This window comes from Haplochromis burtoni, unplaced genomic scaffold, assembly GCF_018398535.1.
Source record: "Haplochromis burtoni strain Fernald_Lab_line unplaced genomic scaffold, NCSU_Asbu1 Contig_57, whole genome shotgun sequence".
Lineage (NCBI taxonomy): Eukaryota > Metazoa > Chordata > Actinopteri > Cichliformes > Cichlidae > Haplochromis > Haplochromis burtoni.
Genome location: NW_024582418.1, coordinates 1,739,636 through 1,763,521, shown reverse-complemented (window position 1 = coordinate 1,763,521; position 23,886 = coordinate 1,739,636). Strand labels below are relative to the sequence as shown.

The window sequence follows — 23,886 nt, the reverse complement described above, 5'->3', positions numbered from 1 at the left end:
AAGCATTGAAAGCACAGTGCAGAGAAACAATGACAGAGTGTGAGGAGAAAGGAAGACGCAGTGACAGAGAGAAAAAGAAGTACATACTCGGGTTTTATTTAATGGTGACATTACAAAGACAAGTCTCCTGTGTCTAACACAGCAATACAATGATTAATTACAGCGGCTGAGAGGTTTGTTTTGGGGAAATGTTTAATGAAATTGTGTATTTGTCCCGGTTTATGTTTCCATTTTTACTTATCAATGTCCAACAAAGGAGTAAAGCTTTCCAATGAGTCGATAAAGTAATGAGCTTTCATTTATTTATTTACTTAGTTACTAAAGATTTCAGCATTGACTGCTTAAAGTACTGCATTACATTTATTACTGTAGAGTAATTGTCGCCTTTCAGCTCTTTACTTGGTGGAAATCTCTTTTGTGCCTCGCTTCAGTTCTGGAGGTACTAGCTGTGATTCCAGTAGGGCAGTCAGTACAGCTACTCTGACTAAAGAGACACAGCATGAGAAACAACCTGTGTGCATGGCAATAGAGAGCGAGAGGGAAAAAACACTTTTTATTCAACATCGACTTCTACAAAAGACCCAAAATCTCAGTCTTAAAGAATTTGACTCCTAATCGTCACACAGTGTGTTCCATATTATAATGAGTTCTGGTTAAAAGTAAAGAAATATAAATATTAATGAACCAAGTCAAATTTCAAAAAGTCAATATCAGAAGAGCAAAATCTAAGCAGCCCGCTGAACTTATTCTGTTTGTCTCGGCGCTCACTTTAGTCACTATAAGAAAAGAAGTAGTAAACACACTTTGGGGTTTTCAGTCATAACAGCCCACATTAATAAGATTGCATAATCACAGACAGTCATATACACAGATGCACATTCACAGCACACCATTAGATATAAATACAAACATCTTTAGAGACATATTCAGACTCTTAAACAGGCAAATATCCCCCCCCCCCGTTGAGTGAGGACATGTCACATTGATTTATTTTAACCCTATGCTCTGACCTCTGTGTGACACATTCAACACACTCACACAAACATGCACACATACACACACAGTGTGTGGAGCTACACTCTCATGTTAGCCAATGAATCACAGTAGCCTACTCAAACACTTGACTCATGGATTAACAGCATCTCTACAAACCCCAAGGGAACAGTGCATATGCGTTCACACACACATATACAAACACACACAAACTCAAGTATGCTGTTCACTATTCTAACGTGACTCTTGAGTCATGTATTCTAGACGTAGGAAACGGTCTGGCCAAAAGGCATGCTTGCCCTGGGGAGTCATTATCACTGTCTGTTTCAGCGCTGCGTTTTCTGCTTCTCTCGCTTTCTCTCTGTGTCTCGCACCGTCAGCCATTTGAGATATCGGAAAACTTAAGAAAACAGCAAACGAATATGAGTCATAGAAGGTACAGCCATGTAGTATTATATAAATTCAATAAATTGTGAAGTTGATCTAATTTTTAAATAGACTGGCGCTCCTAATCTTCAAGAACGGTTTGGGTTTTATTTTAAGAAATAGTATTATTTTAAACAGAAAAAATTATTCCCAATAAAAAAATGACTAAAAATCAATAGTGAGAGAATTTTGTTTTCAGGAAAATGTGTGAGAGTAACAGTTTGGTACACTTTTGAGTGCAACTCTACAGGATTGTTTCACATCTGTTAACTTCATGATGAAGGTGGTTAGCATATGGAGCAGCTTTTGTAAACACTGTTCAGAGGATTTCTGTGTCCAGACATTCCTGCAAACAATGTGGATTTAAAATCCTGAACAAGCAAGCAAGGAGCGTGTTCTTTTCTGATGCATTTCTCGTCTGCTTTGTACTGTTTCTACCAATGTGTGGCCTTATAACCATGTAACATATTTTCAGTACCAGCTCATCCATCCAACTGCTTCAGCTTCTCTAACACTGAGCTGATTTTCCCTATGCTGTCTGTCCCTGATAGCTGGGCTTCACTGGTTAAATACTACTACTACTAATTATAACTTTATTTATAAAGCACTTCTTTTCAAGAACAAAGTGCTTCACATTTCAACAAAAGCACGCATTTAAAATAAAACGTTTTCAGCTGTCATTTAAAGCAAACCACACATTTAGCCGACCTACACGTCTAAGAGGTTGTTCCAAAGTTTAGGTGCTGCAACCTCAAACACGGAAGAACTTCTGGTTTTAAAATAAGATCATGGAACAATTAAAAGACCTTGATGAGCTCTTCTGGGAGGTCAACTGCTGTTATAAGGTTTCAGTAGCCCTGATTCGTATCCCAGGCCTATCCACATAGGGCTTTATATGTTATGAATACAACTTCAAAATGGATTTTATTACAGAAAGCCATTAAAGCACACCAGGAAGAGGTGTAATATGTGTACACTGGCAAATTTTTGTTAGCAGTCTGTCCATTCTGGACTAACTGAAAATGGTCAAGGGATGACTGAAAAATACATTAAAATAACCAAAGTTGCAAAGTTTCTTAAAAGAAAGAAACAAAACTTGATGAGTTTTTAAATTTCAGGTTCAAATTTCAAATATCGGCCAAGAGACATAGGGTCTTAGCCGATGACTTCCAATGCACGTGAGGGGCTAAAAGTACTGACTGACCTCCTTAGAAATTGTCTGGGTCAAAGGAAGAGCTTCAGTTTTGCCAGAATTAAAATGAAGGGCAATTAAAGATGTCCAGTTAGTAATGGCAGAGAGCACATTCATTAAGGTAGGGAAGGCTGTTAAGGTTATTAGGCTCAACTGAAAATTACAGCCGTGTATCATTAGCATAGCAATAATATGCCTTTGAAACTATCAAGCAGGTGGCTCAGGGATAACTTGTATAGTGAGAACAGAACTGGTCCGAGGATAGATCCCTGGGGGACTCCACATACAAGGGGTGCAGAGGAGGACATACATACATGGGTTTATATGAATTTCTAAGTGTCTGTATGAAGTATGATGACAGCAATATGAGACGAGTGCCATTCGTAATTTAATAATGCTGTTTCAGTGCAGACTGGAATTTGTCAAATATATTGTTTCTTTCTACCACTAGCTAATGTCTAAGAAGGAGAGTAACAATCAGATCTCAACATATCTGAATAGATGGAGAGAAAGTTTTAGTAAGGTAAGAACCTACTTCATGAAGCTCCACAGCTTTGCAAGATATCAATATGATTTTTCAGTTAATTTGAAGGGGTGCTCCAACAAACTCATCTGAACTCACTATATAAATAAAAACCAAATAAACAGAGAGAAAAGTTGCAAAAAATCTGTATTTTTAAAGGTGCTTTGTTTGAATTTGACAGTGGGGTCACTTATTTGTCACCAAGCAAACCACACAATATCATGCTGGCATACACACTGATCATTCCTGAGCTGTCACTCTGTCTGCTGCTATCAATCTAGTCTGTTATTTTTTTCTTGTGTTTGACCTGACACGCATCTGACAGTTATTCAGAAAAATAACAGCGGACTTGTAGCAGGGAACCGGGATACTGGGGAAAGCAATTTATTTTGGACTTGATTTATTTTTACTTGTTAAATAAAGCTGACACTTAATTTGACACATCAATGACAGTTTGAGGTCCTGTTAATAGATTCTGCATAGCAGGTGTCAGCTCGTCGCACAACAAGTGCAAACGAGAGTTCATTATTTACGGGGTTTTTGTTGTTGTTTTGCTGTTTTTAAAGTTTTAACTTATTCTCTATTAAATACAAGATGTCAACAACCATTATTTATTTCGATTTTACAGCTATTTATTACTATAACTGTACAATTAAAAAAACTTTTCAGGCAATTATCAGGCAATTTTTCAGCTTAAAGAATTTTCCGAAAAATTATTCCTTATTTTCACAGGTTTAGTCGCAGATATGTTTTTATCAAGACACCATTTTTCAAGGCAAGCTGTGAAAGAAAAAACAGCTCCGAGGCTTTTACAAATAAATGAAAGACAGGCACAAACACACATGCATACACACCCACACACAGATATGTGCATCAATCAGAGGACTCGAGGATAATTAGCCAGATGATGAGCCGGTATGGGATTAACTGTCAACACTTCCTGGTTGGCTGGTCATGTGGTCAGCATGAGCCAATGAGCCCTGGGGGAATTTTCTCATCTACTGATCTATTGAATATTAAACACCCACACACAAACACATTCACATGTGCATATAGAAATTTTGCTCAATTGGTCCATGCCAAGAAAAATAAGAAGCACAGTACGGAATTTACAGTTAGAATTAAAAGATTACTAGCACCTCTACTTCAGTCACTCTAACTGGTACTGGTACTGCACTGGTACAGTAGTAGGCAGTAGTAGGCCTATGTGCATCGCTGCACGGACGATGTGCAATTGCATCACAAATCACCTCTCAAGTGTGCCAGGTGACTTACTCATGTTGGTGCAAATGGCGCATCAATATATAACCACTGGCTGGGGAAAAAGCAGTTTTAGTGTGGTTCAGTTTAGTGATATTATTTTCTTAAGTGAAGAATAATTAGACACACTTGTTTGCACATTTGCACTTGAGTAAACTTTGTTGTCTTTTGTTTGACCTTTTTTTTTTTCTCTCAATGTTTTACCTTCAAAGACTACCATCTCTCTTCTGTCATGAACAGAACATCATAAACCAAACTGAAGACAACAGATAAAAAGCTTCTGTATTTATCATCTGTGCTAATTGGTTGCTTAAAATGACATTTGCCTCTTGCATTCTAGTGGCTCCAGCTTTTCTTGTAATGGCATAGCAGCACAAGTAAAAGTAGAGTGGTTCGGTTCTTTTTTTAACAAACACTTTCACTTATCTTTGCAGATAAAATCTACCTGTATGTTGTAGGGCTATATATAATGAATGGAGTTGAGTTGAATCCATCACATATTAGTTCAACTTTTGGTTTTCTGGTGTAATAAAGTGATAGACAAACTATGTTTTCATATATTATGGTTAAATCAGATATTAAGAAATGCAGCAGAGCAAAACCTATGATGCTTCACTGCAGATCCAGTCCTCTTTAGTCTCTCTCTAGGTGAAGATTGAATACATTTTTTCATTGCTCTTATTAAATCTACTTTGCAACATTCTCATATCCACAGATTTCTTTTTAAAACTACAGTCATTGCTTTCTGCTGACATTCATCGAGTCTTTTCTTGTAATGACCAAGCAGTTTACTTTACAGCTCACCACTACAGATGGACAAATCAAAAAATGTATCACTCCTACTGGCATAGTTGAGTCATCACCTGTGTGCTTTTTAATAGATTTGATCTATTAAATGGCATGATGCTGTCAGTGTATCCAAAAGAGCTGTAAATAGTGACCAGGTTTTACCTGAGCATTTAGTCTGATTGAAATGTATCCGTTTGGGAATCATGAATTTTAATAAACCATCAAACCATATTTGCCTGCACATATTTTGTTTGCTTGTTTGTTTTGACTATTTTTGTGTCACTGACCAAACCTGCTTTCCTTTCGCTCTCTTTCAGGCTGTTTGGCAAGAAGAATAAGACAACACAAACTGTGAGAGGAGAAAAAGAAGGCAGAAAAGCTAAACGAAGAAAGGCAGTGACGTGGCAAGCTGGTGATGAGTATCTACAACAGGCCCCATTTCAGCTAATGAACTAGGAAGCTCATCAACAACATTTTGGTTAAAAAAAGCAAGATACCACCTCAGTGGGAGCAGAGCTCCACTGAGAGGAATCAGAAAGTAGGGGGCGGAGCAAAGTGCACAGTTTCAAAGGTTTGTCAAGATGGCAATGCTGATGATGAAGCGGCAGGGCCTCGGGCTACTGAGGATCTTCCTGGTGTTGCTGGGAGTTTCTGCACTTTGTAGCGTTGCATTAGGAACTCGGAAAGGAAATGCTTCCTTGGATCAAAGGGGACACAGACACAGACATCCAGGTATGACAAAGCAATACTTCAACGTAATCTTGCAGCATAAATTCATAACTGTGGACATCCGAAAAACAACATTTTGCTCATCTTTTCAGAGGTTGTGTTAGTTTCATATTTTAAAATGATCAATTAGATCTGTCAGATTTTTACCTTTTGTGAATTTCTTCATGCAGCATTGCAAAGTCTTGGCAGTCTTGGTACAGCAATTGATACAGAAATAATTCCTTTTTATAAATGTAACTGTTATAATCAAATGAGGGATTTGAGAACTCACTACATTTAAAGTTTGCACTGAGCATCTTCCTAAATATTTTGTATAACTGGGTCATCCAGCGAGATGATCCTCAGATTCATAGATATGTGATCTATCAAGTTATGCCTTGTAGTTAATGTATCATTAAATATCATATTAAACCCATTTCATCAACCTAATATATAACACATTACCCCCAAAACATTTTGTGTTCTAGCTCAGAATACAAACCAATTAGGTACTCTGTCAAGTAAGTATATACCTTATTTCAGCCTTATTCCAAATTAACAGTTTCACAGTCTGTAGATTTAAATGCAAATTTAGTACTGCTGTCCCTTCCACAACAAGGCAGGACCGCATGTCAGCTGATGTAGACATGAAAGAGTGTCTGAGAAGAAGAAAAAAAGAAAAAAAAAGAAAAAAAAAGACGTTCTGACGCTTCTAACATTCAATCTGAGTAACTTATTTTACATGTAAGTTCCTCCTAAATCACAGCACACAGTAGTTATTGTCTTAAACTGATGTGCCTGGTGAATCTGTCAAATGACAAGGTTGTTATAAAATCAGCATTCTAGCAGTGCAGAACAGCAGCTTGGAAATAGCTTAGGTATAATGGGGTGCATTTCAGTCACTATTTCATACTTGCTCTGTTATCTGTCAACAGAATCTGAAAAATATGCAAATAGGATCAGGTTTATTTGAATTCAGCTGTATTATATATGAGTAAAGGTAAGCAGAGAAAGTTAGAAGAGAATAAAAATGTAAGGCCTATAAAGTCAGCTGAGTTTCATTATCTAAAAACTTGCAATTCTGACTCAACTTTACAATAATCAGAAGGCCCTGGCCTTGAGCACAACCATAAAGCTAACGGTCAGATTATCCACACTAACCAAAACATCCTTAAGAGTATTATGCTATTGTTTTGGTTATATATCACCATCTCAGGTGCTGGAAGTGTGTGCAGATGTATGCTGAGCATTGCAGACAACAGCTGAAGACTCCAAGGAAACTCACAAGAGCCTGAAAAAAATTAAAAGTTCTTTTGGACACATTCTTTATTTTTCCCCTCTCTAGACACACTGCCAACATGCAATTATGTTCAAAAACAATCTTTTTTTCTTCATTATTTTCCCTTTAATATTTAAATATTAATGGTAATTCTTCCACATGTTCAAACATTGCTACTGCTCACTGCAACCACAGACTGCTCCTTCTAGCCACTGTGGAGTTTCACTACAACAAAAAGAGGTTAAGTGACTTGCGAAGATTCCACATAAAAATCGACCCATTAAAGCATGTGTTCTTCATACAGTCCACCCACATTTTTCAGCTGGGATTTGAACCAATGATCCACACTTCTAAAACAGGCCACTCTGCTTACTCCCTCTCACACACTTTTAAGCTTACTAAAAAATACTGGAAAATCAACAAAAACAAAACAAAAAAAATATCCAAAATATAACATAACAGCTGTTGTGGTGATAATTCATTCAATATAACATACAGAATGTGGCCGTCTATTTAACGTTTAACCATGAAATTACAATTCATAATAAACATGTTGTGGACTATAATTAAATTAACTAAAAGGTTTTGGTTATAACTGGATAAATATAGGTGTAGTATATATATATATATATATATATATATAAATATATGTATACTGGTGTTTTTGTATTTGTAGGTCACTTGTCGCTACACAGGCACAAACAAAAGGTTGGAAAGGAAGGCCAAGTACTCCACAGGTCCAAACGAGGATGGGTCTGGAATCAGTTCTTTGTCATTGAGGAGTACACTGGACCTGACCCAGTGCTCGTGGGCAGGGTGAGTATAACAGTGCAATTTAAAAAGAGAATCCTTCTTCAAACAAAATTAGCCTCTGAATAACTGTTTAATTAAAAGCCACGTTGCCCTCCAGTGGCAGTCATGGTGTGCAAGCTGACAGCAGGATTTAAATGTGGTTTTAGCATTTATCAAAGAGAGAGTGGGATAAAGACAGAAAAATGAAAGAGGTCATGTTCTCATTCAAGGGTGAAGATGATTGGTGGTACTCCTCCAGAACAACACCATCGCTCAAACTGAGCAGCGGCTCTCATAACAAACAACAAATGATGTTTACAGAGCACCATATTTCAAAGTCTAGGAGCTATAAAGGAAGAACAAGAGTTTAATTGAATGTTGAACATTCTTCATTTTTATAATAATATTTTAAGTCAGTAATTTATTAGTGTGTGCCCATCTAACATGCAGCATTTCCAGCCTGTCTATCCCAGTCACTCGCTCACATTAGTTTGTAGACTTGGGAAATTGCAACCTCATCTGGCATCTGCCAGGCAGCCAAGCTAGTCTGTGTCTTCCAAATTTGCCTTTTGACCAGACTTTCTGCCTTTATGTGGAACTGCTAGTCTCTCTCTCTTTCTCTTCAAGTTTCACGTATATTGAAATATGTGCATGTAATTCAAGCTAAATTCAGTTTTGGTCTCCATTTTTTCAGCTCCACTCAGATGTTGACTCAGGGGATGGAAATATCAAGTACATCCTGTCCGGTGAAGGTGCAGGAACAATCTTTGTCATTGATGACAAGACAGGCAACATCCACGCCACAAAAACTCTGGACCGTGAGGAGCAGGCCCAATACACGTTAACAGCCCAGGCTGTGGCAAGAGACACTAATAAGCCTCTGGAGCCGCCATCAGAGTTCATAGTGAAAGTTCAGGACATCAACGATAACCCTCCTGAGTTTCCACATGGGCCGTACTATGCCAGGGTGCCTGAGATGTCCAATGTTGGTAAGTAGCAAAAGAAACATTAAGAGAAATGTGGGGGAAGCAAGGTTTTGTATTGAGACAAAGTCAAAGAAAACAGGGAAGGGATACATTAAAGAATGCTTAAAAGTCTAAGAAATCTACAGCTGGTAAGAAGAAAGTTATATTAGACACAGAAAAGCTTCAGAAAAGTTTGGTACAGTTGGTAAACATACAATTTGGGGGACTTTAAATCGTATTCACGCAATATTGGGAAAATATTTGTACCGTCATCAAGGAGTGAGGGATGGTGACAAAGAAAGATAATGGATAAACATAAAGAAACACAATTAGTCCCAATTGGCTACCTTTTACTTTACCGGTTCTTTAGCAGGTTTGGAGGTCTTTTTTCTCCATATCATTGTAAATCTATGAAGCCTGGCTATCTATGCAAAGTCCCCAGACTGGAGACTTTCTCTAAAAATATGACTTTTTCAATATTTTATTGGTTTATCTGTAAGCCTTTCAAAAGGCATTGTCCCTATTTCAAGTCACGTCTTCTTCCTTGTGCTAATATAGCACATTTGAACAAAATCAGAGATGACCCAAACTACTGTTCATAGTCTTCACTATAAAAAACAAAAACAAACAAACCTCACAAAAACAACCACAAATGAATTTTGACATAAATTAAATACAAAGTGATAAATGAATATAATATAGAATTTCACTGTCATTGTTTTCATTTATTAATGTTGAATGAATTGAATGAATGAATGTTGAATTTTATCTTATTCTTTCCCAGTTAAATTTACCCTTCATTCTAATTTGTGTTGTACAGTTATTTCATTTTTAACCTTAATTTATATTTTATTCCTTCCTAGTTAAATTTACCCTTTTTAATTTTTCATATTTATTTCCTATCTTATTCATAGCCTTTTCCTTTTTTGTTTTCTTTAGGTCATGAGCAGTTGTCCTAGCATTTCACCACATATCGTACTGTGTATGACTGTGTACGTGACAAATAAAATTTGAATTTGATTTGATTTGATTTGAATGAGAACTCGGCTCCAGAAATATGTTCTTGTCTGAGAATAGCTAATTAATTAATTAATTAATAACAACCTTAATGCATAAATATTAAACAAATGTAATCCTGGTTTTGACATTGATTACCAGAGCAATGGTTTCAAATCCGTCAAAAATGTCAACCTTGCCTTTTAACAGGTATTTTCTCAGAAGAGGCAAAAGTCCTCTTACTAAACTAAAGTTTAGTTTTAATTTAGCAGTAGTTTTGGTAGTTGAACTGAAAATTTGTCTGCATATTATTTTTCTGCTAAACAACACCATTTCTATATTAATCACTGAATGTGAATGCAGGAAATGTGACAGAGAAGTGCATAGCAGGTCAACTCCTGAAAAATCCTCTTTTTTTCTTAAAAGTTGGGCTAAACTACAAGCAGAATTGTGGAATTATTTAGTACCATATTGGCACAGGCAAGAGTTTCTACCACCCCCTTAAGAGTCTCCCTATTTAGAACTTCTGATCTTGGAAGATTTTCTTTCCAAAAATTGTGTGGTATTGGAGTGTTCAGCCTCTAGATACTGACCTGAAATGAACCACACTGGCAGCGGTAAAGCTTGAAACAGTGGAAGCATAAGAAATCCCTTCCCTGAATGGACTGGACTTCCAAAGAAAGAAAACTGAAAGAGTTCTGTTTAGGCTATTTTTCACCCATCCGCTACATAATCTGAAACCTGAATGCAGAAGTCTGGCAAAGAGAGATCACCAGTTGCCATGAGCCACAACCACAGAAGTGGAACAGAAATAAAAGCTGTAATTTGACTAACTAGGTCTATGTAGCCTCATGGATATCAGACTTAGAATGGATAGAAAAGCCAATTTCTTTCAAATTATCATTCTTGGTAATTTATCACGGTGTACTTATAACCACATTCAAAGCCATGCTGAATAAAATTTCATTGCAGTTTTCTGTTATGCAGAACCTGGTTAATTTTGCATGGAGCACAATGGTGGTGCTCACATGGCTGCAGCTGGAAAGGTAAATATTAAAATAGAAGATGTAGTGGGAAAAAGGCTGTAAAGAAGCCAAATGAACAATTCAATAACACATGATTGATGTGAAGCACCCATTATTCCAGCCAAATTCATGCTGTTGCAAGAACTTAGTAACAGCCATTTTGAGCTTTTAGTCCCTGAAAGAAACAGTTTCTACATTTACTAGGGTTGCTTGGTTATGGGGAAAAACAAATGAAACAAAAAACATTTCACCTATGTAACCTTTTGCAACTTTCACTTTTTCTTGATTGACCTTGCTAACCAAAAGCTTTTACTTCTGTCCTCTGGGCTCAAGATGAACTGTGTGAGTTTGAGCTTTAGTTGGTTTTGAGGAGTTTTTTTTCCCTTTCAAGACTAGAAATAATACAAAGCTCTTAAACATATTTGAGTCCTTGTGTGGGCCCTCGTGGTTACTTCATGCAAAATAAAGGAGGTTGTAATCAGATTCATCATGGATATTGAAGCTCATGAAAGAAATTACTGATTTATCACAGGAGCAGATTACGGTTGGAGTTTGATGCCTAGGCTCTGAGTTTATCACTACCCACAAATAGAACATAGAAATTGGAGAGGGATGATTGAACATCCCCCCCGGGGCCTACAGGTGGATGCTGGGGTGGTGGAGGGGTTGAAACAGCAGGGGGTAATGAAGGAAAGTATTGGCACTGAAATGCCAGAGGGAAAGATGAAACGAGTTTGAATACAGCACCAAATTGGGAAGTTGTGCTTGATTTGTGACAAGTGTGGTGTATTGGGTGTACGTGCAGTGCAGCTCCAGTTGCTTGACTAATCTCACAGGCTACACTCCATCGAAGAAGGACAAAAAGAGAAAAAGATGTAAAAATGAAATAAAACTAAAACCAACAAAAGTAAAAGTTAGACTCAGCTCTGATTTAATAGTGTAAAAATTTTTTTTTTAAATAATATAACTTTATAGTCACAAGGTAAGAAAATTTGGACTTGGGTGGCGAAAAAAAACCAACATGTTATTTGCCTGTTTTTATTTATATTTATTTTATCAGAGCTGGTAATGATACAGGTCTGAAGCACTTTTAATACTACGTTTCTTTAGTGAGTAGCAACAGGTCTAGCGAAAAGAAACACCTTTCTGAGTCACATCGGAAAAGCAAAACTTAAATAACGCAAAGTTAATAGAATGTATTTCACACTTCTGCAAATTTAATTTACTTGGTCTATTTGCTCAGCATATCTGTGTCAGCTGAGTTAACAGGGATTTACTAGATGCAGATGCTTTGGGTGAAAACATATCTGTGAAATGTCCATTTTTTTTGTGGGGGACTAAGATAAACTGTCATGTTTCGGGCTCAACAACCATGCATTTTTCAGATTATCCAAAGAGTTTTGAAAGGTTTGCATAAATCCATGGGGTTGTTGAACTCTGTCAGAGCACGGAGGAAATGCTGTTTTATTTAAAACATGAAAATCACCAAAATTGGAGACTGGATGTTTCCACCAGACAATGATGAAATGTAGAGAAATAATAGTGGAGACCAGCCCCACAGGAGCCCGTACAGCCGCAGTGTCTGAGAGACAGGAGAGTGTTTTTCATTCCCTTTCCCATCCGGCTGGTGCAGGCAGGTGAATCGGCGCACATTTTTGTGACAAGCTTGTTTGTCAAACCATTCCTGAACCAAATCACTAAGGTAGAGCTATCTCCTCCTGACTTTTTTGTCATGTCTGTGTTTCTGTCCTGTAGGTACGTCAGTGTTGCAGGTGACAGCTACAGATGCTGATGACCCCACCTACGGCAACAGTGCCAGACTGGTGTACAGCATACTGCAAGGACAACCCTATTTTTCTGTGGAGCCTCAGACAGGTAAGGCTGCAAACAAAACCCTGAACTAGGCTTATAATTGTCTGCAACACAACAAAACACAATAGCTCAAAGGCCTTGATGTTACAGTGATGTAGTATGCACACAGGTCTAAGATCAACTACAAAAACAGCTTGTCATGGACGATACGACAATGCGTCTTCCTTTTATTTTTCTGCACGGTGTTTTTGTATCACCTGGAGTTAGGGTGTGTGTGTGGGGGGGGGACACAACTGCCAAATCAATAGGAATTAAGACCGCTACAAACAGTGAACAAATTTTAACAGTCACAAAATTTTAAATTGAATATAATTAATTAGGAAAATAATCAATGCAATTGACTTTAAACTCTAATATTGTAGTGCCATCTGCCAGGCGTCTCATCAAAACTGATTGCTGCAAAAACCAAACTCAAAACTTTTTTTTTTATTCTTTCACATTTCCATCTACTGCTCTTCATGTAAAAAAGCCAAGAACTCTGTGCTAGAGGGATTGTGTAACAAGACATCCTTTCCAATGAAATTGGTGAGGAAAAGAAGGCAAGCTGTAGAAAGAGGTCCCCAGCGGACATTCAGCTTTGGTCCCTGCAGAGCTGAGGCCTAATATTTGGGTTTGCATTAAAAGAGGAAATTGGATGTAAGGAAAGAGGTTAGGGCAAACACTGAGCTATGCTAGGTCAGAGAGAGTGAAGAAGAACTGAAAGTGAGAGGTTAGGGTAGAGAAGGAGAGAGAAATTGGTTTACAGAGAGATAGTTCATGGAAAGTGAGTGGTTAGGGCACAGAGAGGCAGAGAGATTTGGGCAGAGTAAATCTGGCTAATCAAACCAGTGTTGGGTATTTGACTGGCTCAAATCCATAGCTCACATTTCTAATTGGTTTGGAGATTATCAGCTTTCCATGCTGTCACAGACATACGCACACACTTTTGGCATAATATGACAGCAGAAAGCCTCTCTGACACTGCAGCTAGACATGTGCAGAAAGAAAGAGAGAGATGGAAAGAGAGTAGTGGGTGATGAATTAAACAGAGAAGAATCACTGGGGCTTGAAATAGATAAAAATAAGACTTCACAAATGTTCTACTAGAGTTCTTATTTATTTAAATGATGAGTGATGATGCGTTCTCTTACAAAATGAAGAATCTTGGAATAAATTCGTTGTAAATTGGTAGTTTTTACTTAGCAATGATAGTGTTTTCAAAGTGGGATTTGTTTAACATTTTCATTTATTAATTTCAACAGGTATACAATTCCTTATTGTAATTCTTAATAATTTGTAATGACATGATGTAAAATGCACATGTTGTACATGGTGTGACAAAACACGAGTACAGTAGCATATACAACACAAGAGTAGATATGCAGACATCTGCTGTTTTTTTTTCATCATTCAAAAATCCATAAAACCTCACCCACAAGCTTCCAGTGGTTGTGTTTTCCAGAATGGCTAAAAGAAAGCCTTATTTTAGCATTAATGTCATGTTACCACTCTGTCTGCTCAGGTATAATTCGTACTGCCTTGCCAAACATGGACCGTGAGGCCCGCCAGGAGTACGATGTCGTCATCCAGGCCAAAGACATGGGTGGTCACATGGGAGGGCTGTCAGGGACCACAGAAGTTAAAATCACCCTCACAGATGTCAACGATAACCCTCCAAAATTTCCACAGAGTGAGTAAACGCCTACATTTTCTAGTTATCCATCAACAATATATACTGTATTGTGTAGCTGTACGTCATTTTCCTTGGGTTAGGCATTTCCATTAGAGGTGTGAAAGTGTCAGACCTTTTACCAAATGACAGCAGAGCTATTACACTATCTGAACTTCCAGTCTGCATCTTCCTAGCCTTTTCTGCACTATGCAATAATCACCAAAGGTCAGTGCAAGGGCATTCAATACACATCAAGTGCATGGTGTCATTAGTTTGCAACTTACAAAGTAGTGAGGTAACTTTAGGCAAAAAAAAAAAAAAAGAATTATTTAAAAAGAGTCTTTATTGGGATCCTGGAGTATCCCCCAACATGTATGACTGTCTTTGGATACTAGCTAGAAGTTCCCTAGGGCATTGGTTGAATTAGATATTAGCAGCGCAATGAAAAAAGCGGATCTCTGGATTTGTGAAGAACAGTAGATTTGATGCGAGGAAGGAGACAGAGGCACAAAATTTGAATATTTTTTAAATTCTTTTTTTTTAACATTTTTTATGAGAAGTTTATATTTTTATCTGAATCTATTTCTCTGTATGACAGATGATACAGAACTGCCAATGATTCTATTAACTGATAAAAATTATTCTATTTTATTTGCTTTTCTTTTCGAGTCCTCGGTGACAAAATACACAACCAGTACAATGATAGTGATTTCTCTAGTTCCATTTAATACTGTACAAATTCAAAAAATGCCCATCTGCTGTAAATCCATTCTATATGATTTGGAAGTTTTGGAAATGGACTTCTAAAATTCATCAACCTTACCTCGTTTGGATAATGATGATTGATCTCCCATTCAAGTTTTGCGAAAGTCTGTACCATTTCCAGCACGGTTGCCATGTCCTGTCAGGTTACCTTTTGCTTGTGCCTCTGAGTATCCTGCTGGATCCTCCAATGTGATTTAAATCTCCAGAAGTGGATGCAACATAAATATGGAGAGCAGGGGCAAGCGGTGAGCAAATATTGTGTGGTAAGTCCAAAGAACTCCTGCATTTTCAATGTGCTCTGTGCTGGCACATAATGGCACACTGACATGCACGACAGTTCAGACCATTTCCTCTGAATGTTTCCCCCAAATGCCTCAGGACAATACAGTAAAACTCTGTGTTGACAGTCTCACCCCGAGGAACCAATTATTGGTGCACAACTCTGTGAATGCTGAAAAAATGATAAGCATTCTCTGGGTCTTGTTCCACACCCAACGTGCTTCCTTCAGGCTTGGGAACTCAAGACTTTTTCACGGAATCCCTTCGGAGAGCCAGCTCTCATCAGCAGCAATGATCTTCCATAAAAATTCAGATCAGTTTGGAAACAAAAGATAATGTTTGCTATCTGTGTATGTTTGGGGTCTACAGTGCAACAGCAGAGTGCACAGTGTTGTCAAAACGGGACCTAGAGAGTGCAATTTATATTTAAAAATGGCAGCCATGCTGGAAGTTTTCTTTGATGCCTGAGAAGAAGTTGAAAGAGAGATTGGCCAAATTTATGTCAGGTAAGGTTTTTTGAACTTTCTGATCACATCTCATGCACAGCCAAATAGCAAATATTCATAGAACGATTTAACCTCTCTGGTTCTCCTCAAAGAGAAACATCCTAGGATTCACACCAATGCATTTTTCTTTGCAACCACTTCCCAGCAGACCTTCATGTCCACCTTTCCATCTTATATCCAACTTTGCCATTTTGTGCTATGGCTCTTTTTTCCTTCATCGTTCTGTCCTTCCCTCCTATAGCGCTGAGCAGAAGGGCTCCTGGCAGAGATTCTGCAGAAAGCCTCAGGAATGTATGGAGAGAAGAAATGGGGAGAAAACAAGAGATGATGGATCAGGATTTAGCCTGTGGAGAAGCTGAATAGGCAAGAAAAGGGAGAGACATGAACAGAAGCAGTGAGGGAGATAATGTAAAAGACAGGGAGATGCAGAGAGAGAGAAAGTCAAAACCACCACTCCAGTTCCTGTATATTATAACAAGCTGACAGCTGTGTTGCAATGCAAAGCTGAAATGTGATGCTGTAGACCACAACAAAAGGACATTTGAGGGAGTTTAGATGGAGAGTTTTATGAGCAGTGAAAAACTGCTCAAAAGGCAAGACTTTATCTCCAGCACGAGAAGCATATATAGAAGTTTCCATACTGGCATATGCATGTTTCTTTAATAATGCCACATGTTCTTACATAGTGACAGATGGTGTAAAAATGAAGGGAGAGCCTAAAACCGTAAATGGCTGATTTGCTGACGCAAATTTTGTAGAAAACTCTAAACAAAAGACTAGTAACTGACCTAAAAAAAAAAAAAAAAAAAAAAAAGTAACCCACTTCATAATCTCCTTTAAGCCAGCATATGTGCATTACCAACCATGGAACGCTTTGCAATCCACTTTTCTTCATGAGCCAGGTGAAAAATATTCGGGAGACAGGATCAAGTCACACACATAGGCCACATTATATCTAAATAACCACATTATACTTGCCTGTGCATCACTGGCAGTTTTACATCTGCAATGCAAGACAATGTACCAAATAACAATATGTTGTGGAACTCGGTACCCTTGTCAAAAAATAAATAAATAAAAAGTAAAAGCAGGACAACCACCTGCAAGAAAATTCTCCCAGATGGTGTGAATGAGGACAGTGATTACTTATTTAGTAGTTGGGCAGAGTGAGAGAGAGGAGAGGAAGAAAAAAAAATGGAAAATGAGATAAGAGTCACGAAACAAAAACGGAGTCTGAGAGACAGCAAAAATAAAACAGATACAAAGATGGAATAAAAATAAAAAAAGATAAAAACACACCAAAAAATAATGCATATATATGGCACAGCTAGACTCCCTCTTGTTGTCTAGCAGCTTTTCAGCTTCCATTCAAGCTGCTGTATTTTTTTCTTTTCGCTCTAAGGCTTGATGTCTCTTTCTCTCAGAGACTTTCTGTCCCTGCAATTCTCTCTCTTTTCACCTCATTATCAAGCGTCATTCGTTTGCAGCCTCGAAAAATCCATCACAGCACAGACAGGAGTAGGAGCAGAAAAACAAAGGCAAATAGCAATTGATTGTTCTTTAACTCTCTCTGACTTCAGTCTTTATTAGGCTGACATGACAGAGATGGTTTTGTTAAATACTGTTAATATATGTCAGCCGCAGCGCTTCTCTCTCATTCTTGTTTGAACAGGAACAATGGAGAACAAAGCAGATAATAAAAAGGCATTTGAAGTGGTGAAAGATCTTTTGGGCGATATCTATTTGCACATCATTTACCTTCAGTGACTTCTATTACAGAACTGTCTATTCTCATAAATCTTGGAAAAATTAAACTCACCTTAGAACTTTAGTTTTAGCTCTTCTCTCAGATTTAAGTAGAATAGAATGCATAACTTTTTTTAACTGCTTTTCCAATGTGGGCTAGCAGGGGGCTGAAGCCTATGTCAGCTAAGACGAGTCAAAGTGTGCAGAACACTTTAAACACGAATGCTATGAAGACTTTGAGCGAGTTTAGTCAGGAAACAGCTGCATTGCATCACACAGCAATAGTGATGTGCCCCACTCTCATCGTGTCCTATCCAAATGTGGTGGCCTGTTTAAGCTGCAGAGTTTCCCTTCTCTCCCTCTGCCATGTCAGCACCATTGCTGCCCACTATTAAACTCCTCCACAGTCCCAGCAGCCACCTGTAAGCTCCTGGGGACAATGTTGTGTTACCATTCCCCAATCCCAAACGCTAACTGTATTCTGCTGCTCTAATAAATCAGTAATTTCAAATGCAAGTTGTTTAAATGAAATAAAGGGCCCAAACACTTATAAAAATATCAGGAGTGACAATATTTTGAGTAGAAATCTCCTCAAACGTGTGCATAGGTGGGATTACTGTTGATAGTTTAAACAAATATGCTGTTATGCAATCTGGTTAATCTTTATAAACCCAGGCTTTATGTGCTCTTTAGGCACAGACTATTTAATTGTAAACTCAGTCTACACCCACCACGATATAATTAACCACACCACAGGCATATTTATTTTTCAGACATCAAACTTTGCTTCTGAGTTTAAATTCCATATATCGCAACACATCAAAATCACAAGTCTGACTAGGAAATTACTGAGTAATAAAAGACATCATTGTTCTAAAGTCAGTCATCAGATAAAATTCCCCACCCAAGAGATTGTGGTCATTACACAAATTACATTTATTAGATGTTTCATTAGTGTTTATATCTGAACATGGCTGGTTTATGAGCTTATAGTCTGTGTGGGAGTAATGACAGTAGCCGAAATCTCTCTCACTCTCTCTGGTATGGGAGACTAACCTGTGCCTGACTTTTTGCAATAATGAACTCAGTGAATTCCTATTTGCTTCAACTGTCATCTTTAAATGTAAATGTACATTTCCTGTATGTGACGCGCTTCATTTTAGCCTGCAGCCAGGTATGCCGAGCTGCCTGTGTGTTCTGTCATACAATGTTTAACTCAGCCGCCAGAAGCCATTGATGTTAAGCTACTTAGCAAAAGCAAGAATAGAATGACAGGAGAAGAGAGAGAAAAGGGGCAAAGTGGGGGGATAGGGATGAAATGAGCTTTTAGCCAAAATGGTACATAAAAAGAGGAGGAGAAGAGGACAGACAGGGATGTGAGAAATGGAACGATGAGGGAGGAGAGGTGAGGATGAATGACGAGATTTGGGAGGATGGAAAAGGGAGAAGCACAGGAGAGATAAAGAGGGCAAAGATCTTAGTAAATAGAGTCAAACAGCACAGAGGAGTTTAAAAAGCAGGGACAGAGATGAAGACGAAAGATGGAGAAGAGGGATTTGGTGAAGATCGATGGAGATGTGAGGAAAAAGTAACAGGCCTGAGGGTGGCAGGAGGGATTTAGGCTGAATGGATCAAGTCCTGTGAATCGCTCAGAAGCCACATGACAGACTGAATTTCATGATTCACAGGTTTGCCACACCTGGACGAGCAGGATAAACACGCTAACGGTGTACAGCCCATAAATGTAGAGTTTACTTTGTGTTCAATGCCCAAATCTTGGTGTAGGAAGGGGCAAAGAAGAGGCGAGGAGGAATTGGGAAAAAACAAACAAGAATAGTAAAGTGTGGAAAAGATAGAGGAAGAAAGATTTGGGAAGAGAAAATAAATAAGGTAATAGCGCTGAGAGGAGAGCGGGGGGGGTATGAAAAAATAAGCAGAGGCTAAAGTAAAATTAGATGAAATGGGGATGAGTGGTTCAGGTTGAACTGAGGGGAGAGATAATAAGAGCAGAAGAAAAGGGAAAAAAAACAGGGGAGCGAGTAGACATATGGTCATACTGTTCTCATTCTTGAAACCAGGTGTCTGCTTCTTCACATACCCACACACACACAAACACACACACACCTGACACTACAGGGGATATTAATATCCTTTGGGCCATATGAGACAGATGGTATAGTTCATGTTAATCCCTCACTGCCCTCCAAAACTGACCCTGCCTCAGATAGTAAACACAGTGGCAACCAGCCAAGGATTGAACAGTGTTGAATACAAAAGCAAGCTGTGACCAAAAGTCATCACTATCATCACCAAGAAGCCGACACACATATTTTTATATTCCAGGTGTGTACTCGATGTCTGTGTCAGAGGATAAAGTCGCAGGAGAGGAGGTGGGCCGTCTTAAAGCTAAAGACCCCGACCTTGGAGACAACGGGCTGGTGAATTACCGCTTAATAGATGGAGACGGAATCAACATGTTTGAACTGACCACAGACTCCGAAACCAGAGAAGCTGTGATTAAACTGAAGAAGGTAAGAAAAGAAAGAAAGAAACTTAGCAACTTAAAACTGCATTTTCTCCCTTGGATTTGGTCCATCAGATGGAAGTTACTCATTTATCTTAACTATTTTGCCATCTCTTTAGACCCCAACTAATTCTTAAAATATTTAGCCCTTTAGCTATGCTGACTGTATTTGCTGATTATGACAGTTTAGAGTGGGTTTTTAGTAGTTTTTCAAAGGAGTAACGCATTGGTCTGGACAACCAAACAATAGGGTGAAACTCAATTTGAAGCTCAGTGGATTCTCAAATGATTCCCATGGGTTTATGAGTAAGCTCATTTTACTTTATTAGATTGTGGTTTATCAAGTGATAAAATTAAAACAAAGTTGGGGCAAAGCAATAGACATGATCAGCAACAATTCTTGAGTAGGGTGTGTCATTTAAGTTATAATCAGTTGGTACTAAGAGGCAAATGTGCGAGGAAATAATTCCCCCACATCGCCATCTTACATCACCATCACCAGTCTGAGCCAGTTAATACAAGGCAGGATGCTTTCATGTTGCCTATGCCAAATTCCGTCACTACCTTGGTTATGACAAAACTGCTTTATCCAGTCTGGCCATTCTCCTGTGACTTCTCGCATCAACAAGCATCTTAACCCAGAAACTGACGCACACTGGATATTTTGTGCTTTTTCGACTATTATCTATAAACCCCAGAGATGGTTGTGTGGGAAAATCCCAGTAGATCAGCAGTTTCTCAAGTACTCAGACCAGCCTGTCTCAGACCAGCCATGCAACATTCAAAGTCACTTAAATCACCTTTCTTCCCTCTATTGTGAAATTTAGTTTGAACTTTAGCTGGTTGTCTTGACAACCTGCTGGAGTTGCTCTCATGTAACTAGCCAGTTTGCTGTTACATGCAGCTGAAAAGGTATACCAAATAAAAAATGGCTGATGAATGTTTATTTGATGTAAGCAGTGAATTGCAATGCATCTTATCAGTATGTTCAGTTTGATACTGTCGTGCTAAAAGAAAAGGAAATTTCCTGTGAAATACATCATCTTTTGGTCCTCTAAAGCCTTTTTAATTAGACAGTAATAATGGTGCCTTCACAGGAGGGCTGCAGTTAACCAAAGAAAATAAAAAATTGACTGAACTCATTCACAGCTGTTCTAGGGGAGGAGTGGGAAAACTGGAGTCAACATAGTTTTGACATTTTTACTTCCATCTTACCGGCTGTTGAACTATGTTATGCAAACTACTGCAGAATTTACACAAGTAAATGTACATGCGAAAAAGTTAGACTAAGCACTTTCTGTTTGGGTAGTTGGTAGTAGGTTAGCCTTTTGGTATGTCCTTCCTTCAGTACAGAGATACCCATGTGTACTAATAAAGTAATCCAGATCTATCACCGGTGCTGGGTTTAGAAATGGGTGCAGATAATAAGCCCCAAAATCCCTGTCCTTGTGCTCCTCCATGATCTCCAAAAACACTTTCAACTTTTATTTTTACAGTTGGATAGTTTCTCACTTCACCCGAGTTCATCTTCAATGTCCTTCAAGATATAGGAGCAGCTTTTCTGGACATTATTTATAAACAGTTTTTTTGCATGGTTGAGTTGAGTTTTAACTTACATTTGTGGATGTAACATTAAACTGTTTGCTGACAGTGAAATTCTGAAGAGTTCCTGAGCCCATGCGGTGATTTCCGTTACTGAGCAGTGCCTGTTTTTAATGCAGTGCCACCCAAGGGTCCGAAGATTATGGCCATTCATTATTGGTTTTTGACATTATGTTTCCCTACAGAGATTTGTCTTGATTCTTTGAATCCTTTAATGATATTATATAGTTTAGATGATGAAATCCCTAAACTTGCTGCTAATGGTAGATTATTACATGTTCATCTGGAACTATTTACCCATGCAGTCTTTTACATAGATTTTAAGCATTTTAAAGCAATGAACATTTTGGAAAATGAGAATGACATTTCTCCTTTTCAACATTATTTGTTTTATTTCCAATTAAATATAAATGTCTAAAGGATTAGAAAGTTATTTAACTCTATTTTGCTTGCCTTTTACACTGAAGGTTATAGTTATATGACTTTCTGGTAATGAACGTTTTGTCAAAGGTCTGTTATTTGACAGTGGCTGCTTCAACAGCTAGCTCTTATGGAAACTATGCGTGCGTCATTGCACACTTTTCAATTTGCCAGCAGAGAAATGTAGTTGAGGCAGCACTTTTTCTATAGAAAAAGCAGTTTAATGTTAGCCTCAGCCAAGCCAGACTTAAACCACTGTCCATATTTGTGTGTTGAAGTACTGCATTAGGAAATAAGTGAAGCGAAGTAAAGAGAAAAAAATAAAAATATCAAGCAAAGGGTTGAAGCGGCTCAGAAATGTTGTTCTATTCCCTTCCCTGAACCTTCACAGTTTCATATTGTTTGATATGACCACCAAAGTCCATGGTTGTGTCTGTGAGAGTGAGAGTGCATTAACTTTCATGCTTCCCTAGGCCACAGAGCTCATCTTCTGCACTGTTACTGTAACCCACACATGCACACACACACACTACAACTGTGGCTTTCAGTGATCCAGCTCAGCACACACAATTACTTTTTCTCAGTCTCTGTCTTTCTAATGCCTGCACACAACCAGTCCCTTATTCTCTCAACTGTACCCCGTCGATCCGGCCATCAGAAATGCACACAATGCTCTGTCAGACACGCAGAATTTCACTCATTTCTTCTTTTTCTCTGTCTTTTTGACGAACAACACACACACACACACACACACACACACACACACACACACACACACACAGAAGCATTGTTGTATATGTAGCTTCAGGTCGGGATTATGAGCTGAATCTTCCACTGAGCTGTACTAGTCTTCTTCTCCCTCCCAGGACATCCGACCTCTGAATCTCTCAGTTAAAAAAAAGAAAGAGCCTTTATGGTCATTTTGTTAATTTGTCAAGAAAAATAGTAATGAAATGTACACTCAAATCTCTCTTTGTTCAGAATGGGACAGAAAGACTTTTTTCTTCCTAAATTCCAAACCAAGTCCAAGTTTAGTAAAAGACTTGATATTGAAATATGTAATTATATGCTTGGATGATTTACGATGCCATTTGTGGTAAGTTGCATTCCCTATCCAGACAGCAATGACGTTACTTAAAAGAACAGCCACCCTTAACCCACAGTTCGCTTTTACTGATGCTGTGGGAAAATCTCTGTGTGAATAAATCGATACAAGTCAGTTTCATGTTTTTTTTTCCTCCCTCACAATCGTCTGCATGAGTGAATCCTTTCCAAGTCAGAACTCTAGGATGGCATTAAGACTGCCAGGGTTAGGAGTACTCTTCCCACTGGTGTCACTAAGACTAAGCATAGAAATGAGTGAGTGATAATTCTGCTCTCCTCTCTTGATAGCTACCATTCGTGTTCCCTGAAGCAAAGCAGTTAACTCACAATTTAGGCATAACCTAATAGTATACAAGTATGGTTATGACTGAAAGCTCTCAGGAGAGCATTATTAGATTTGAAGAGAATCTCAAATACAGACTGGAACAATCAAAATACTGACACTTTTATCCATGATTCCCCCAAAGAA

General features: G+C 38.3%; 1 protein-coding gene across 2 annotated transcripts in view; it reads left to right on the top strand.

Moving 5' to 3' along the window:
• The window catches only part of cdh11 (cadherin 11, type 2, OB-cadherin (osteoblast)), an 87,532-nt gene that overhangs the window by 49,121 nt on the left and 14,525 nt on the right, over positions 1-23,886 (top strand). For both annotated transcript variants that reach the window (XM_042220920.1, XM_005922471.2), the window contains 6 exons: positions 5,501-5,915; positions 7,847-7,986; positions 8,657-8,951; positions 12,704-12,823; positions 14,322-14,489; positions 20,111-20,298. In XM_042220920.1, coding sequence (XP_042076854.1) covers positions 5,765-5,915; positions 7,847-7,986; positions 8,657-8,951; positions 12,704-12,823; positions 14,322-14,489; positions 20,111-20,298 — 1,062 coding nt within the window. In that variant the 5' untranslated portion in view covers positions 5,501-5,764. The remainder of the gene's footprint in view (positions 1-5,500; positions 5,916-7,846; positions 7,987-8,656; positions 8,952-12,703; positions 12,824-14,321; positions 14,490-20,110; positions 20,299-23,886) is intronic.